The sequence below is a fragment of the Panulirus ornatus genome, chromosome 28 (genome assembly GCF_036320965.1).
Source record: "Panulirus ornatus isolate Po-2019 chromosome 28, ASM3632096v1, whole genome shotgun sequence".
NCBI lineage: Eukaryota > Metazoa > Arthropoda > Malacostraca > Decapoda > Palinuridae > Panulirus > Panulirus ornatus.
The window spans coordinates 7,419,389-7,438,700 of NC_092251.1; the positions used below are offsets into that span (position 1 = coordinate 7,419,389).

At 47.4% G+C, this 19,312-nt stretch overlaps 1 protein-coding gene across 1 annotated transcript in view; it reads right to left on the minus strand.

The window, feature by feature from the left end:
* The window catches only part of LOC139757819 (uncharacterized), a 274,516-nt gene that overhangs the window by 3,122 nt on the left and 252,082 nt on the right, over positions 1-19,312 (minus strand). Inside the window, exons 7-8 of the mRNA XM_071678692.1 lie at positions 4,063-4,187; positions 1,347-1,510 (exon numbers count right to left, since the gene is read on the minus strand). Of these exons, the coding sequence (XP_071534793.1) occupies positions 1,347-1,510; positions 4,063-4,187 (289 nt within the window). The remainder of the gene's footprint in view (positions 1-1,346; positions 1,511-4,062; positions 4,188-19,312) is intronic.

Here is a 19,312-nt window from a genome sequence, read left to right on the forward strand (position 1 = left end):
GGTGACCTGGTGCCACATCGAACCACTGGTCGAAATGACGAGTTGGACAACACCAGGGACGGTTTAAGAGCCAAAGGTTTTGTACATGGTAACGTTTACACCATTGCCAGACGCAGAAATATAAACGCATGTAGTGGGGATGAGATGTGTACGATCAGTCGGGGAGGTCCGGGTGTTACTTTGGGCGGGAAGCACTGGTGCACAGGAGGTCCAGATGGCACACCTGGGGAGCCTCATTGATGCTGACGGGATCACCCGATCCATTAAGACACACACACACACACACACACTCGTCCCTTCAGTTCGGGCCACGTACAACTCGCCCGTACAGTTACACACACACATATATCAAGAGCTCTCCCCATCCAGACATTTCCTCCCTAACCCAGTTTTTCCACTCGTCATAAAATATGACTTCTCTTCCCTCACCTCGAGCTTTCCTCTCCCTGCACCCCTCTCACGCCGCCTCTCACCCACGGTCGCCATAGCAACGCAGCAACCCGGCCGGGGGAGCTATCGATCTCGTAGTCAACAGCTAACCCGCCGACTACCTCCCTCCTGTCAGCCAGCCAAGCCTTATCCCATCTCTTGTCCACTACATCATCGCCCATAGAAACACTTCACGTCCAAATCAAACCGTGTAAATTACGCTGAAACACACGGACGGGGAGCAGTCCTCCTCTTAAGAATCCGGCTGTAGATAACTCACATTTTAAAGGGTTACTTTAAAAGCCAGCATTGTAATCCTAATGAGTAGCAGTGATGTGCCATGGAGAGAGAGAGAGATAAATGGTGCAGTCTTGATTACGTCCAACTCCGACAGGAACCTTCTTGCTTGCGCAACTCCAGGATTGCATTAACATTTTGAGACCTTCGATATCCGTCAGGTGAGGAAGAGGCTCAGTTATGCAGGTCGAGGCATTAGAGCGGGAGTTGATGAGGGATGGGGAGGTCAAGGTTGTGATGTGGGGTGTTTAGAATGATCTCTTTTATGCGTGTGTCTCTGTTCTGTTTGATCTGTTTCTTTATACTAACGGGGATTAACACCTCCCTACAACTCTCGGTTGGGCAGCAGCGTTCACCTCATGTCCCACAAGCCACACACAGTCCAACTCCTACGGGCTACTGAGCACATGGGAATGTCTTGGGAGTAAAGTCAGGGGTTAGTGAGAGGACAAGAGCAAGGGAAGGAGTAGCAGTTGATATATTCTATCTGGTTCCTCCGAGGCTCATGAGAATACTCTTGAGATTCGCACTTCCAGAGGATCGTTTATACAAGACTAACAAGTGCCCGACTCGGCCGGCTGAAGCCGAGGCTAGACACACTGCACAGGTGTGAAACTCACCTCTTTGGGTGCCTGGACCGCTACGTAGTCGGAGTGGATCTTGGAGGCTTTGGAGGGCATCTTGGCTGCCCGGGTCTTCTTGAAGTCTTCCACTGCCAGCCAGAACTCAACGTTTTCCTCGCTGAATTCCCTCTGGAGGAAGGCCTTGAACAGCGCTTGGCCATCTGTTGTGGAGGAAGGTAAAAGAGAGGTTAGTCACTGCCTAGGGAAAGGTGGTGAGTAACATGTGCTGGATATGTCAGGAATGGTCGGGAACCTACCCTAACTGACCTACTTCCCATTCCTCCTCCCTCACACTACCTCCTTCACAAAAACCTTTATATTATAATGAGACTTTATTTTGCCTATCCAGTCAACGGAGAGCACCACCCCGACGACCACACAGCTCCTTACGCTCACCCCGAGGCTGCACTGTCCATCCCCGATGCTGGATATCTTGCATCTCGGTCCAATGCTTTAGATTCACGTCTTCGTCGTCCCCTCGTCCAGGTAGTCTTGCCCTTGTTACCTTCCCTCGCTCCGTCCTTGCCACCGTCACACCTCACCCTCGGACATTTTAAGAACCAAGAACGCCAGGAAAAAACTCACACCCACATCAGACCCACCATCATCGCGGGACACGGGCGCTATTTTCGCTCCTCGCCGCTGCCAAAAACCGTGTTGCCAAGGATCAACGGGACGAAACATGGCTTCTTTTATCACATGAAATGCCGCTCAACTCTTAAGTTACAGACGTCCCTCTCTCTCTTGCTTTTTCTGCGTCTCTCAGCTACTTTAACTTCAAAGGCAAACCCTACTACATTAAGGCATCACGAGAGACCTCCACACACACACACACACACACCCCTCAAGAAATAGCGCGCGCGTCATTTTTTTTCCCCTACGGATTTGTGGCGGAGGCAGGAGTCGATCGGCACACAAGGTCAGGCCATCGTTGTGCGCTGGTACTGGGGAGTGACCAACTATGCCAGGATGGTGGAACGCGACGAAAAAGACAGCCACTTCTACCAGGTCCGACTTCTTGGTCTCGAGCCAAGTAATAGATGCCAAAATATGCACCACTGTGTTTTTCTTTTTTTTTTTTACGCATGTTCAGCCACCCCCCTCCATCCCTCCTCCTCTCACCCCAGCTTTAACCACATGACTTTTACCACCTCTGGCGTCTGAGAGGAGGTGAGGTGGGGAAGGGAGGGCTGCATGATGTCTCAGAACGACCAAGTAGGAATGCTGTCAGTATCGCACTAGGCAGATATTTTTGTCGTCACACTCCAAGTTGCATCAACCGACAGACTCCGAGTCTAATGACATACGAGCAAGGACGTAAATGTGAGAGTTGCGTATCTACGGTGCGTTCATGAGTGACATTCCTACTACCCACTAAGGGATGTGCCAGATTCGTCTCTGACATCCTTATACGGTGCCTGGCCTGTAAGGGAGGGACGACGCCGACAACCGCAGTTGCCAACGTGGGGTGTGTGTGTGTGTGTGTGTGTGTGTGTGTGTGTGTGTGTGTGTGGGGCGAACAAGACCATCTTAGCAATACGCCTGAACCCTCCCATCCCAAAGGAACCCACATTATCTAACCCTAAGGCTATTAAGTGTATGGAACTCGACAGCTATCACCATAGGAAGCGGCGCGTGAACATGTGTGTTTACGAGAGAATAAAATCCCAAATATTCAAGACGATTCCTTTAAAAAGTCTTCTCGCAAAGACACAGAGAGGGTTCATAATCCTCATTATGAAAGTCGATTTCATAGGAAATAGATATATAATCCTGGAAGGGTAGAACTGGGGATACAAAGACCCTCATGAGTATTTTCTTTTTCAGGGGAGCTTGTTATCAAGCCACTGGCAAGAGGATAAAAGATATATTCCCCTAACGTCCTGAGCCAGGGGTCTCTCCTGCAAGATGAGAGGAACTGGTGAATGGTCGAGTGCCGACACGTGTTTGGCTTCGAAGCTCCCGAGCCGGGATCACTACCGGGAGGAGGGTCAGTGGTCAAGTATCTCCACGTGTGTCGCTTCGACGGTTCGAGACAGGGATTACAAACGGGAGGAAGCTCAAGTGACCCTTGTGTACAATGTGGCAATACTTTGTTCTTTATATATATCAAACTTCCACGTGTGCTGCCCGTTATACAACGACTCTCCAGTGCCATAGCCCATTGCGTCTGGACATGACTGGACAGCCTCTTCTATGGACATGGATTAAGGCTTCTCCTACCCCAAGATTACAAGAGAAATCCCTGGTTGACTACCTGAGTTGCATCTGAGGAATCTTAGTTCTCATCCGGACGGCCACAGACATTGCCTTCCCCCCTTCCCCACAATCCAGAATTAGGATGAAAAATATACATATAACTTGTTGATGTGAACTAGACACCCTGTGGAGAACTACTGGCTGATGATACAACAGGAAACTGTAGTCTAACCAGCTCCCCCATCTACCTACTTCAGGAAGCCCGGCCCTTACCCCTACATTTCTGAAGAGGAGGTTCTCATTTTACGGTTTAGGTTCCCAACCATTCAGGATGTTTTACACTGTCTAATTCTAATGTCTGTTTTGGGAATGAAAAAACCCCACAATGTTGTCTTTGAATTTGAAATATGTAATAAAGGCTTATCCAAACATTGCAAAATTTACTGTATACCTCATTTATGAGAAGTGAAATATTAAGGAGTGGCTGATTCCCAGGAGGTGAGCAAATACTTACATTTGGAAGCCATGAGGTTGTGGAAGCTCTCGGCCCAACCCTGGGCCTCTTCAGGCTGGGGTCGGACGCTGACCTGACCCTCGCCTCGTCGCCTCAGCCAACCTAGTCTCAGGCGCATGTCACTCCTGTAGAAGAAAGAGACCAACATTCAGTACACACAGGTCAGGTACACGTCGTGTAAAATACAAAAGAAATGCAACGAATATATGTAAATAATCCCTGACAGCAACTGACGCCTGGTGCCGTAACACCGGTGAAGGAGATACTGGGGCGAAACGACAAGTGTCAGGAGTGTCAGGGATCAGGTATGCGGAGGAGCAGGACGTGGCGGGCCCGAGGGCCGGCGATAAGCAGGTGTCTGGGCGGCTAATGCAACGCCCGGGCCAGCCTAGAGGGGTGGGGGGGTGGGTGTGTGTGTGTGGAGGCAGGCGTGATAACGCCGCCAGACATGTGTCCCGCTCCTCAACAACTTACTCCACACAGACACACACATACAAGGTCAGAGTGTCCCCGCATTTCCCCCCCCCACCTCCTCTAGGCTTGATCAACTCTACGAAATTGGGTAGATTTTTCTACCGCTTCTCCAGGACTTGTGGGTCACTCAAGAAACGTAAGTCCAGTGATCTCCATCACTGTATTGATACAGTGGGTATAACAGGGGCTAATATGACCCCCCCCCCCCTCTGCTTCGACCCGGTTATACCAGGCTTGATGAACAAGTTCTCCCAACCCTAACCTTCCACCCAGCCTGGCAACAATTATCACCTCGTGAGGCCCTACGGCGGGAGAGGCCCCTGTGAAGCCTCCACTCTGGGGGCAGAACCAACGTTAGGGGAAACCCTTTGTAACAAATAGGCAGAGGCGAATAAAAAGCCGACATGCAGAGGGGACAACAAGATGTTGGTGGGGAGGGAGTGGGGGAGACACACACGAATGAAAGGACGCTGCAGGATACAGACGATGAATAAAACAGAAACTGCCAAGGGAGGCTGAAGGCCAAGCGAGGCGCTCCGTGGTGAAAGAATAAAGGAGAGAATGCATACAACACGGAGGTGGAAGGGAGGGGAGATGTAGTACGAGAAGAAGAACATGGATGAAGGAGAACGAGGAAAAGGAGAGAGAAAGAGAGAGAGAAGGCGAGGTAGTGTATAGGTTCCGGGAGGAGATGAGGTTGGCAGGTCGTCTAGCGTGTCCGGCTGTCCCACAGATGCGATCCACAGCCGGACCGACCTCGCCCCTGGAGAGAGGGAGGGAGGGAGGGTGAACACGGGTGTAGACTTAGGGGGACGAGAAAGCGGAGATAAAAAGGAGAAACATTTTCGATGGAGATAGAGAAATAAAAAATGTGTGTGTGTGTGTGTGTGTGTGTGTGTGTGTGGAGATACGGCAACTTGGAACTGAAAACACAGAGACAAGAGACCGCAAAATCAATCCAAGACATTCTTGGTGAGTGAAGAATTCTCCAGTCTTTGTATGACGTCCGAGTGAGAGAATGTAGGCTAGATACATTGGGGGAGAGAGGAGAGAAACTGACAAAAATTCGTAGAGATTCAGCAACTGGAAGAAAACAACAGAGGAGGGGGGGGGGTCACTGAGGCAAGCCAAAGAGTGGGCCAGGGGGTGGGGGTCGGTTGGAGAACCGGAGGGCATTATCAACAAACTCGTTTTCTTTTTGGGAAAACTAGCAGGAGAGAGAGAGAGAGAGAGTGGCTCCTCCTTACACTCCCTTTGTCGCACCCAAGTTATTATGTCTCGTGTGTCCAGAAAATCTTACATGAGTCGTCATTTGTGTTTCCCCCATCTTGGCTGAAGAGCTCGTAAGAACGGCGATGGGGGCAGGAAAATACCCAGCTGAACTTCTCTCTGCGTCCAACACCAAGCCGGATGGACGAGATGATCAGAGTTGCAGGTCTGTTGAGTCATCAGGCTGAGGGAGTAGGGGGAGTCGGGGGTCATGACCCGAGCTTGCTGACTCGTAAGGTGATAAGGGTCGTGAGTCATGGCACCCTGCAGGTCGTGGGGTGTGATGGTTCAGATCAGTTCCTGACACCTCTTATCTCGCCTTTATCATTTATCGTCGTGCGGATACCGCTTCTTAAGACAACGACATTAAGGGGCGACGATAAGAGGCGTGAGGGAGGAGGAGGGAGGGAAAAAAGTATCTGCTGGGCAAGTTTCACGAGACGGAAGGGCATGGTCGTCGCCAGACCAACCTGGCAGTCGACCTAACCCAGAGAAAGCCTACCACCGTCTGATGTCCAAAGAAATAAAGTCAGTCATGAACGGCAATGTTGGTAACAACTGATATCAAGTATTTGTAAACAACTGTGACTTTAACTTAATGTAATGAAATGTACTAAAACGTCAAATAGTTTGCTAATGTACCTAGTACTTCAATCGCGCTAAGCGACAGAAATGAAGAAACAAATAGGAACGGTGTGGGGAGACACAGCTGTAGCTCGTGACGTCACGCTGACGTCATATCCACAAAACCACTCGCCAGCCCAGGCTCGAGGCCACACCTCCCCCCTTTACAACGGGTCTTCATTTCGTTCTCTCGGATGATTTAAGATGCTCGCTTTAATGAGCAGGTCCGGGGCGACAGCTTCTACCCTCTGGGCTTGTAGGAAGCACAGGAAATGTTGCAAGGTGTCATGCAAGGCAAAATCGACGCGTTATGCCCTACCAGTGGAGGCGATTTCCAGCTTTCGTGAATGTGATGTTTTACTTGACCCTCGTCGCTCACAACCCATGGCGTCCTGCCACCATATGCGGTGGCCTGACGACCCTCAAAGAAGGGGTCTAGTACATGCTATTAACACCGTAACATTCTAGACGTCACGTGATGGTTGCGTCACACACCCAATATCGGGTGTTACGTCAGCAACAGCTGAAGCACAGTGTGTGTGAACATCAACGGCAAAATTGTTATTGGTAACAAAAAATCACCTTCAAGAAGTCGTGACTGCTCAGTCCACGAAAGGAAAAGACGGATTATCATTTTTCCTTTTGTTTTCATTAACCTGTAACTACATTAAAGGACTGAAGGCAGCTCTTTAAGAGGTAAGATTAGCCGGGCAGCAGCAGCAGCGTCTCACTGGGGTCAAGGTAGAAGCATCCCGTCTCACCTGCCCAGGGATGTTTACATACTAGACCTCCTCCTCCTCCTCTGTAAACACTGCTACCATTAACTCTACGCTAATGGTAGCGGTTTAGTGGAACTGTTCTGATTAGGATGCTTCTTCCCCAGCTTGATGGAGAGCGCATTATTTTCGCTAGCCTTGCCATACACGAGTTATGGAACTCAGTGGTGAAAGACAAAGGTCGATGGGTACCTTATAAAGAATAGAATATTCCCATCAGATGCTTTTGGGAGAGAGGTCGATTCATACACTCTATGAAGTGAAAGCATCTCAGACTCGTACATGGGATAAACAAGGAGGCTTCACCCAGCCTCTTAAAGCTGGGTTCTTGCCAAGTCTATACGATCAACACAATTCTCACGCCTTCACACAGGCAACCAAAACAAGCCCGAGGTGATCTGCGGATATAGGCACCATGACGCTGTTGAACACACACTCATACACACCGAACATAAATAGCATAACCTTGAGAGATAAAAGCGTATATATGTATATATTTTTGTACTCAGATGACCCTTGATAGCATTTCTGCTATCAGGGATCGTCGTGTCCATCACACAAAACCTAGTCCAAGGACACTCTTAACACACTGATGCCCTACATATCGACACATTTGGCATGATCACGGAAAACCAATGCACAGAGACTTGGCAGAGCTACAGCCAGCCCTCACAAGGCACCATCACCACCACACACCTCTCACACACCACACCACTACATGCAACCAACAAATGTCACTCCGCCTTCCAAAACAATACACACATAACAGAGCACAGTACCAGTACACAAAACGTGCCACTACAAGAGGACACTCCCACCACCTCCTCACCCTCACAGGAACCCCAGTACACAAACAAAACCACTTAAGAAGGGGGACAATTCCGCCAAACAGAAGCTTAAATTACCGTTTGCCGTGGGCGAGAGAGTCGGCGATGGCAGAGTTGATGGAGCCCAGGACGTTCTTGGTGGCCTTAAGCGATTCCCGTCGGAGGTCAGTGGCAATCATCGTGTTACCGCTACGGGCCAGGTCGTGCCAGCCACTATTGGAGTAGGTCACTGAACACCACTGCAGCGGGAAGCCTCAGATCGACTGGTAATAACAGGCGACGGGGTCTTCTGTACTAGGTAAGCGGGCCTGACGGATCACTGTTGTTCAGTTCTGTGTTTACTATGTACTGTCCTCGCAATGCTCCTGTGGTCAAGTGACCTGTTGATGTTCGCACTCGGAATAATCGTATACTGTATGGTTGCTTTCACTTGAGCAGGGGCGTGGTATACACTCACTAAAACAAGACGCAACTTTCTGTGGTTAGAGATAAGCTTCAAGGGGTGAGGATGGATTGACGTCTTCCTCTTGTCATGCTGGGAGCTGGTCTGAGCCGCCACTGGCTGCGGGCCCTTAAATAAGCAGGACCGCGCGCACGGACGTACACACACACATACACATACGCGCGCACACACAGACACACACACACACACTCACACACAAACGCACACCTCCTCCCCCCTTCCTTCTGCCTCCTTCCCTTTTGTTGTTTCGCCTCAATCTTCTGTTGGTGCTGTTGCTCTGGGAAAGCAAAGATACGAGAACGGGCGATAAATGAGTTATTTAGTGGATTGACGTCGTGGGACTTAAAGACCACTCCAAACGATGACTGGGTAATGAACAACGAATAAGTTAGCAGGTTAAAAAAAAATCCCGATGGAAATAAGTTATGAGGTTTCGCGAAGGCTACAATACACGAGTTTTGATAACAGTCACAACCTGTGATAGCTAAAGCATTAAGAGAGACTTCAAAAGAAAAAAAAATAATGACATGCGACCGCTAAGCAAATAATAATTACATCGATCTGTAATTGATGTTCGTAATTGGAATAGAATTATATTGGGAGTACTTAGGAAAACTGTGACCTACAGTACGAAATGTACGTCAGACCTGAAGCAATAGTAGGAGTTTACAGAACCAGCGAGATGTTGTAACTCTGATGTCATGACCAAACTAATCCGGCATTTGCAACTTACCGGATGTTCCCTGTGGTCGAAATATATGGGTTTCCAGAATCCTCGAGAATATTGGAGAAGCAAGCGATGAACAACACTAAAACAAAAGCGGATGTTGTTGAACCTGTCAGTCGACATGAGCCATGATCGACCACGCCGGCTGAGGGCAGCCTACACCCCCCACCACACATACCCCCAGCAGTCACCATCCCGGCTCAAGGAAGCGACGCAGCAGAGCAGCTCAGCGGTGGTGGATCATCAGTGTGTCCACGACGTTCAGAGTGGGAGGATGTCGCTCAGCCGCTCCGGGGGGAAAGGCCTGGTTTCTATCTCGGCGTTTACGGCCATGGTTGCGTTAAGAGAGTGTTTGGGAGGCAGCCACCCTCGTGACGGTGGTGGACTTGCTTGCCTAGGAATGCCGATCTTGCCTAAGTCGCGAATCGTGTGGGAGAGCAACGAAGAAAGAAATCCTCTCGTGGGGACTCCACTGTCACAGAGTCCCACTGGTAGCGAACTAACTGCCAAGTTTTAACATAGTAAACCCGTCGTGACCAGATCTGCCCGGTACTCCACCAGACTTACGTTAGACCTCTTGGTTTATATCAGTTTCTCTTTTTGGCAAGAGCGCCCAGACATACTGCCGCCCATCGCCACCGTAATTTGATTTTAAGGAAAGACAATCTCCCACTCTTTGGCTTCCGCTTTTGGATCCTTATCTAAGATGGTTTTAGGCTTCGTCCGATATGCTTACATCGCTGGACATAACCCCGTCATACCGGGCGTACCTTAGGGGAAGAAACGCGTAGGTTATTTGACGAAACGCGTATGTTGGCAGGTGGACCAGCCGGCCAAAACCATTGCTACAAGCCCAACAGTACACACACACACTCACACATCGCCGCTGTTTTGTGCGTGTGCGATCATTGACCACATATACAGAAAATGGGGATGCGAGACGCCATACCCAACGGACTGAAGTAACGTTGATACACCATCAAGTGTTAGGTCCTTGAAGTGTGAGTCTCCTTATTCATCAGGTTTCAAGAAGTAACTCAAACTACTGGTGTGCGTAATTAGCAATGGGGAAAGCTTTACGCCCACGGGATTCCATCTCATTACATCACGTGTCGTTCAATAAAGATTTTAACTTTAGAAATACTAAAAGCGATCACTTCCCCTTCGCTTGCCTTGTTCCACATACCCGGTATTGCATAGTGTAGCATATCCTTCCTAATTCATTTTTTTTCTCTATTTCCTGTCTGGATCCAATGGCTGAATATTGCTGCTTAAACTTGTAATGTGCAGGTCAGCCTATATTTCTCCTTTCGTGGAATGGGATTTGTTTGTGGGTCTCTTGCATTTCCAGTCATATCTGGCCGGGCATTGCATGCATAATGTTGGTTGACCTTCTGGTGCAGCTCTATGCAAACGTACTCAATTCACTTGAAGTTGCGAATCCTTGGAGCGAACGTGCGTAACTTATATAATCTTAAACATCTTCTTGACCATACTAGTTTAACATTATACGTGGATACAGTCTGTTTCAATCACGACCTTCAAAATGTTTATTTGTTGACAAGGTGGGGCCCTGCGGAGCGTCGTGAACCCCAGTTCTTCAGCCTGACACTTAACACAGTTACTTATAGCTAGCTATATGATGGGGTAAGTCCGGTCTGACTTCATCTTTCCTATATTCACCTTTAGAATCATTTTCCTGGGCTACTTTCTTAACACTGCTGTACTAGCTATGTCAAGGTCTTCATGCAAATTGCTGCACTGTCTAATGCCACGTACTACATTATTCATAATCTAGGCATCATCCACGCATATATATTCAGGGTTTGACTCTAATCTCCCTGACGAGTTTTTTACTTACGTCAGTCAGAAATGATATTGCTTCTCCCACTAAGACACGAGGAACTGCGCTTATTTTACTCTCTCCCAGTTTGGGAAAAGAAAAGAAACACTTCTTGAACAATTTCCTGTGTGAGGGACAGGATGAATAAAAAGTCTTTCTTGCAATCTACATAACCCCACCTATATATACATATCACCCTCGAAGACGTTTCAGTTTCTCACTATTCTGGAACGTTGATCATCTGTGACCTCCCTGTAATGCGTCACTCGAAAGACCTGGTCTTTCCTCAGTAGCCAGAATCCATCCCTCGAGGTTGTTTTTAGTGTTTTGTAGATAAGAACTGGATGGTAATCCGGGTAGAGCGTGTGAACAATTTTCCGTGTCCTTTCGCAACGATGAAGCCTCAAGTTTTCCCCTTTCCATTTCGTGAGGACCCGACTTCTAAATGAGATCCTAAATAGCTCTAGTGGTAAGGGCTCGGGTTTCATCACATAACTTAAGTACCAGAGGCAAGACCTTCATCTGGGTCGTGGGTCCTTTGGTGGGAAGAGGGTGCAATGTGTGTGTGTCTGGTTCCTTCGTTAAATCCTACTTACATTCCATCGAATTTCACGACTTCCTACGATAATCCTACACCAACTCAAGTCTTATAAAAGCTGATGTACTGAATCTTTGTGACATACACTGTGTTAAGAGTTAAGTCTTCTAAATGCTTCTCCATGATCAGTGGTTCTCACCTCAATTCTCGAGTTTGATTTATTGGCCATTAACTGACAGTCTATTCATAATGTGTTTACTGACAAGTTCTGGGTCATCCCTCGTTGACTGTGGCACACGTACGTACTTCCTAAACATTAAACTTGCCTTGATTTCTCGGGTTAATCTCATACGACGTATTTTCAGATATTTATTCTTATAACTTGCAAGTATTGAGTTCTCTTTTTTCTTTCGCCTTATCTCGACTTCTTGTTTCTTGTTAAATATCCTTTCCAACTGTTCCTGAAACTCCATTAACCAAATGTATCTGTATATCATAATCCATGGACGAGGGAGGGAGAGTTCTCCACTTGTTGGGGGCCCCATCTCCTGAACTTTATATATGCCATCGAGTACTCCTTAAAACCTTTGTAAACTTCCAGTATTCACTGTCTTATTGGTGAGTGTATTCCTACCATAAGCTACCCTAAGACTAAACTAAACCAATACTTCGTGTGTGTGTGTGTGTGTGTGTGTGTGTGTGTGTGTGTGATTACTTTTGTGTTTTACACTACTTCTGTCTCTCACCCTGTATGAATACCATTTCTTAACGTTATGTATACACACCCACTAGCTTGATTACTAATATTATTACTCTTTTGTGTATCCAGGGAAGATAACTTTTAAACCCGTGTTATCCCTTAACACTGTATGTATGTACAGTGTCTTGTGTATACGCACACGCGCACACACACACACACACACCATAACCCTGTTTGTATGTGTGTGCACGTACGCGCATAATGACCCAGCTATCAGGCAGGTGAGGGAACTTCGCACATTTTGAAGGCTCACTTCTCCCTCTGTAGTTCTGTCGTCCACATTCATCATTTTTTCTCCACTATTATCGGTATGTACCTCCTCCACGTCCACTGGTGAAGGGAAATTTCCTCACGTCCTTCCCGGCACTTTTCTTGCCTGGTGTCCTGTTGCTTCCTCCCGTTTCGTAGTTCCTCTGGAATTCTATGAGTTGGGGGTATGTTAACATCACAGTGGCATCACAGGAATTCAAGTGTGGATGATGTACCACTTGCCCCTCATTTCTCCTTTTATCAATCAATGTCGGTGATGATCCTTGGGATTTTCATGTTCGTCTGGTTGTTGGTCTTGAAAACTCCCGCTATTCGCAACAGCTTCTGCTGGGCCTTCGTCAGTAGTTCTGTGCTTCTCCATGTGAGGAGACCAGAGGCTATGGATGATGTAGTACTCAAAGCTCGTGTCGAGCGTCCATCATGAATCATATACACCTTGTACTTCCAGGCAGCTTCCTCTGTCAGCCTTAAGGCATACAATGCAAACAATTCCTGGCTTAATCTCACTTGGCACAGGTCCTTAGAATCAAGCTCCAAACCGTTTTCCAACCAGCGGGATCGAACTTTGAACATGATGCTATTTGTAACGTGGACCTGTGTTGCTGGTATCTCTTACGTTTCCTGGTGCTTTGAGGTGGTGCCCTCCTGTGCCTGCATCTTCATCGTTGCGTGATCGTAATTCTCTCCTCCTCATCTCTTGTTCCCTCCTCTCTCAGTGATGGCATTCCCAAGTAATTTTACTCTTGAATGTATCCTTGAGTGACCGTCCTATTCTCTTCCATCATTATCTCCCAGTTCGTCTTTTCTCCTTGGCCATCATCTTTATCTCATGCGCCACCTAGTTAGGTCCCCCCTAACTCCATCGCTTCCTTCGCATGTCCATCATTCTCGACTTGTAATTTCATGAGCTAAATGACGATTTCTTGCTTTCCAGAGCAACGTCCCGTTAGGATTAATGTCTCCTGAGGTTCCCCCTCAGTCAGTCTTTCCCTCATTATTCTGCTCCCTCATGAACCCAGGAGCTTCCTCAATACCTTTAAGCACTCATCATCCCCCAGTCATCTACATGTTCTTCAGTTTTCTTTTATCATTGTTACCTCAGTTTTCTTGGCTTATTATTTGGAGGGTGTCTTCTTGCCGTTCCTCTGATTTCCAGCAGTCAAGATCTCCCCGAATGTATTTTGATCTCTTACCAGTATACGTAGAAAGTAAGAGATCACTGAACCACGAGATACTGTATCACTGTTCGAGTAAGTCTAAGCTACAGATACCATTGGCGCTTTTGCATGCCTGGACGTGGTAGTCATGTGAGCTGCAAAGTGCATGTGGCCAGTGATATGGACACACACACACACACACACACACACACACACACACACACACACACACACTGTGTCTTAGATTCTGAAAAAAAGATACAGTCTACTGGAATCATGTTGATAAAAATATTAGTCTATTGGGGTCAGGTTGAAAAAGTGGATCCTCTAAGACATAGCATGACATAAAACCAAACCTTAATGTACATAGAAAGAGACATGGAACTCTTGAGGGTGTAACCACTTATATAACCGAGTGCAGCAGCTGAGTGTATGGGAGGACACTGTAAGGGTTACATAATGGACCAGCTATGTAACACCTTGCATCACAAATCTCTGTCCAGTTGGGGGGCCGCCCACAGCCCCTGACAAAAAGGCCCTCTGTAACCTCTGTGTCAAATTTTTTTCAACGCTACCGCCAGGATTAACCTCGGGGTGCACAGTGAACTGGCTACTGATAAAGAGGCCAAACCCAATGTAATATCAGACTCCACCTACGTCACCGGCTGATAGGTCCTGCCCTCAATGATGTTCTCTCCGCCTCCCTCTTATTATTCCTGGCGTCTCAGTCGACTCGACACCCAGGAGTACTGACTGATTCCAGCATCACATATCGATATCCAGCTGCCCTCAGCTCCTCTCCCTGTTGAGCCTCCACCTCTCTCACTCTCTCTCTCTCACTCTCTCTCTCTCTCTCTCTCTCTCTCTCTCTCTCTCTCCTCTCCGTGTTGGTTTGTATTTGTGTATGTAATTATCTGGTGGCGGGGTTTGCCTCACTTTTCAGGCACGTGCCTCGGGGTCCGGTGGCACGCACATATGACGTTAATGGTGACAGGATGCGAACAGGATAGTGCACGTGGCTGTATCCAGAACCACTACCACTGTGGCTAGCAGGGTCTGCATCCCGCCTCTCCCCTCTCTCTCTCTCTCTCCCAGACAGACAGACGCACGTCCGTTCCTCCCTCACCCTTCCTCCCCCCAGGCATGGCTGTGGTAGTCCCTCCCCCCTAACGTACTAGCAGTGACAAGCCCAGGCTACCCCCGTCACACCCCCAATCTCTCTCCTCTCCACCTGTCGCTGGAGAAAATGTGGTTCTGTGTTTTTGTCCACGTTTCCCAAGATGTTCCGCCCTCACCCGGGATGCATGTGTTGGTGCAAGTGCTTTTTAAGTGCGTCTGGCCGTGCCTCTGAGCCAGGCTGCTGGTCGGGGCAGGTGAACGGATACGTTGTGTTTTCTTCAGTGGTTTGTTCACTGCCAGGAATTCTTCTCTGTATATATATATATATATATATATATATATATATATATATATATATATATATATATATATATATATATATATATATCAACGCTAACAGGAAATAGCGATCATATATGAGACAAAGAAGTGTAGGAGGTTTATGAGCAAATCTCCTGGCTATTAGAGGTTTGTATGTTCTATGAAGGTGCGCGTTCATATGCACTTTGTTCGTATTCATACACCTCCGCATTGTACAATTAGGCTCGGTAAAATGCTATCTGCTGGCTGTGTGAGCCTGATGGGATATGATCGGCGTAGACCCCGTTGCTCACCAACGTGAGACGAAGGGTATTCGAGTACATGGTATTCGAATAGTCATTTCCCTATTAGGGGCGATCAAAGCTTAGCGATAGCTCTCCCGCCTGTTGCACAGGGGTCCCGGGTTCGATCCTGGCTGTTGGAGGTTTGTATGATATATATATATATATATATATATATATATATATATATATATATATATATATATATATATATATACTGATGACAGAGATTCGTGACGTGACTACACGCTTCTTTGTAAAGTACATCCCAACATGTAGGGTCGCTAGGCGTGAACTTCCCTGTGTCTTGACCCAGCAGACAGACGGAGTTGACGATTGGCATGACAAGACATCCATGAGCTGATCGTGACGATGAAGTCAGATATATTAGCGTTTTGCTCTGGATCTATAAATCGCAGTATTAGAGGAATAGAAAGTGCGCGCTGCTCAATGAGTTCGTTGCCAAGAGAGAGGAAAAAGCCAGCCTCTCGTGCACTTGTTGGTGATCGACAGGTGTGCTCTCTCTCTCTCTCTCTCTCTCTCTCTCTCTCTCTCTCTCTCTCTCTTGGCTTCGTCGACCTGGTGAAGCCATCGATGGAGTTCGAAGCGTCACTTGCGAACTCGTCAGGCCTCACGCTTAAACCAGATGAACTCAAAACGACATGGACGAAATTTCACCGCTAATGTTCTTCGGCATCAGAAAGCGATGGATATAAACGCAACGTGTAAGAAAAAGCAAAAAACAAAAACAAAAACAAAATAATAGTAATTTAAAGTTATGATAATGATAAGAAAGATGATAACAGGTTTCTCGTGCGTCAAGTGAACGTCATCTAGGACTTCCGTTCGAACAATTCATGTTTCCAAAACGGAGATGGATAAAAGCAGTGTAGCGAACTTTACAAAAACCTTTCAGGGTCTCATGATATTATCAAAAGCTCCCCTTCGGTTTCAAAGTCCAGCTGAAACATCGTTCGATTCGCGATTCTCAGTTTTCCATGCCTGTGATCCGGCGCAATAAAGTGTTGTCCTTGGATGACGAAGGTACTCACTCACTCCATCTCTCATGGTTAGGCTGGTAATATGTAGGTATGGTTCAGGTTGGTGTATTTCCGCGCTGTAACCTACCAAGGAAGTACCGCCCTTGTGTTTTACAAGTGTTGAAGTGACGCTCGGAACCACCTTACACCCACCCGCCTCCCCTCTGCATCAGTAGGATGTAGATAGCGACTGACCGCCCAGGGGAGTACTCTACCCTCCTGACTTTAGGAGTGTTAGTTGTAGTCATTGGTGAGTTGCCTCTCTAGTAGAGTCAACTCACATCCTCTCTCTCTTTGTTTGAGGGATTTTATAACCGCTGCTGCGTTGCGTATCATATAACCGTTTGTCTCCAATTATTAAAATCAGCTTCCAGGTTAGCTTAAACTCATCACCCTTGACCGCTTAGCTCTTCTTGTTTGCGCTTTCTTTACATCTAGCCAAGTTTTTTCCTTACTTCGTCACTTTTCAATTCCCTCTGCCGGAGGCTTTCTCCAGGGTTTCCCGTGTATTTATTCGTTGGCTGTTTACCATTCTCCTTTTTTCTTCTTTTCGGCAGCTCGTAGCTTAATCCGTGTACCAGGAGCTAATGTCAGATTGAAGAAAAAAAAAACATGCCCTTGTTCGTCTGAGATCTTGGGTTGCCTTCAGCTGCGTCAATAACCCGGTAATATTTCCTTTCTTCTTATCACCACATTATTCGTGTGGGTGGATGTTACGTGGTTCATTGTCTGTCTCGTGATTACGTCCTCAGGTCCCAGTGGTTATACGGCTTCACTACTCGGCGTGTCAACGTTTACAAACTGCACAATCCAGATTCGTGTAATCCCCAACGTCAATTTACCTAAATTCCTTTTTTCTTCAATCCCGCACGAGTTATCGTGTGGGTGGATTGTTAGCGTGAGTCACTTTGCCATGAATGACTTCCATCACAGGATATCATACGGCTCACGTACTCGGCGTTGCTCAACCGTTTACAATGAACACAACGCAAGCAGCGTCACTCACACGATCCCTCCAACCCGCCAATCGCCGCGGTCGCCGTCCGCCGCCGTCACCACCCTCCCCCTGCCATTACGCTCACTCACGGGCCAGTGTTGTCACGTTATCTCACGCGCTCATATCTCAGCGCTCAGTCACTACTTCATTATCAAGATCCCACAAGGGAACCTATGTTTATCACGTTAACTCAAGGGTCAGGTGTGGCGTTCACTCACACGCTAGATATTTTCACGGTAACTGAACGAGTCGATGAATACGCTCGCTCAAGGGCTCCAGTAGCATTCAAATCTTGGACTGTCCTCCGCTGTGAGGGTCAGGGTTATTACGCTATCATCTGGGTCCAAGTTATGACGATCGCGCATGGGTGCGTATGACTGTCCTCACCCACACCCACAGAGTTTGTACTAGGGGCTGGGCTCATGTACTTTATGACTGGGTCTCGTGCGTTCGGACGACGAATAGAATTTCTCTCCCATCTCGGCTCCACCTCGATGTCTCCCCGCGCCATACCAGTATGACCCACTCCCCACCATTCCTTAATGATTTCCTCGTAAGGCCTTTACGTACAAGGTGATGCCAGTATCCGCCCGCTGCCGAGGGAATCGGAGAAGGAATGAATGGTTTCCCTCGTAGGGCATCTGACGCAAGACTGGCAACAACAACAGACGAGACCGACCGATGAACACCATCGAAATCCGTCTCTCGCTCGGGAAGAGATTACGACAGGCCCGTATGGAAATGGGGGCGGCTCGAGCTCCTTCTCCCTCCTCACCTCACACCCTCGGCGAATTCAAGGTTATATTCTCCAACGCATTACTTAGAACGGCAGAAAGTTTAGGAGAATACACGCGTAGCCTCGTCGCTCTCCGTGCGTCACGCTGCTAGCAGCCGATGCTGGACGCGGAGCGAGCCACCGCACCACCTTCAAGAAAATGACTCACGCGAAAACATTCATTGTTATTACCCAACGTTGCAGTTTTGTAACAACCGCGTGATCAATGAACTGATAGTTATATGGTCAGGAGAGGGATGCAAAACACTCGGTAAACCTTCTCCTATGATCGGGACAAACGCAACAGCTGCGAAGCTGGTGAGATCAACGGGTACTGACGAAGCCGTGTGTGTAGGTAGGACCACCACCTACTGCCGGAGGAGATGACTCTCTCTGTACATCTAGTCATGTGTTTTCTCCACCCAGGACATCATCGGCTGACCCACGGTATACATGATTCATTTATGAGTTTATTTTGGTGCCATGTATTCAATTCTGATCTCAGTTATTTTGGATTTTGATTTCCATCCTTAGGGTCCCGCTAAATACTGGGGTCATATGATAATAATAATAATAATAATAATAATAATAATAATAATAATAATAATGATAATAATAATGATAATAATAACGATGATAATAATAATAATGATAATGTGATATTACTGATAATCCTTAGGGAACAGGGGAGAATAACTACAGCCCACTTACTCCCTGGGCGTCGTAGAAGGCGACTAAAAGGGGAGGGAACGGGCCCGATGGGGGTATGGAAATCCTCCTCCTCCTCCTGTATTACTTTCCAAAAGGAGGAATAGAGAAAGGAGCTAGGTGAGGAGTTTCCCTCTAAGGCTTTGTCATCTGTTCGTGACGCTACCTCGTTCATGCTGGGAAATGGCGAACACGTAAGAAAAAACTAATAATGATAAAATTAGTGATATATATATATATATATATATATATATATATATATATATATATATATATATATA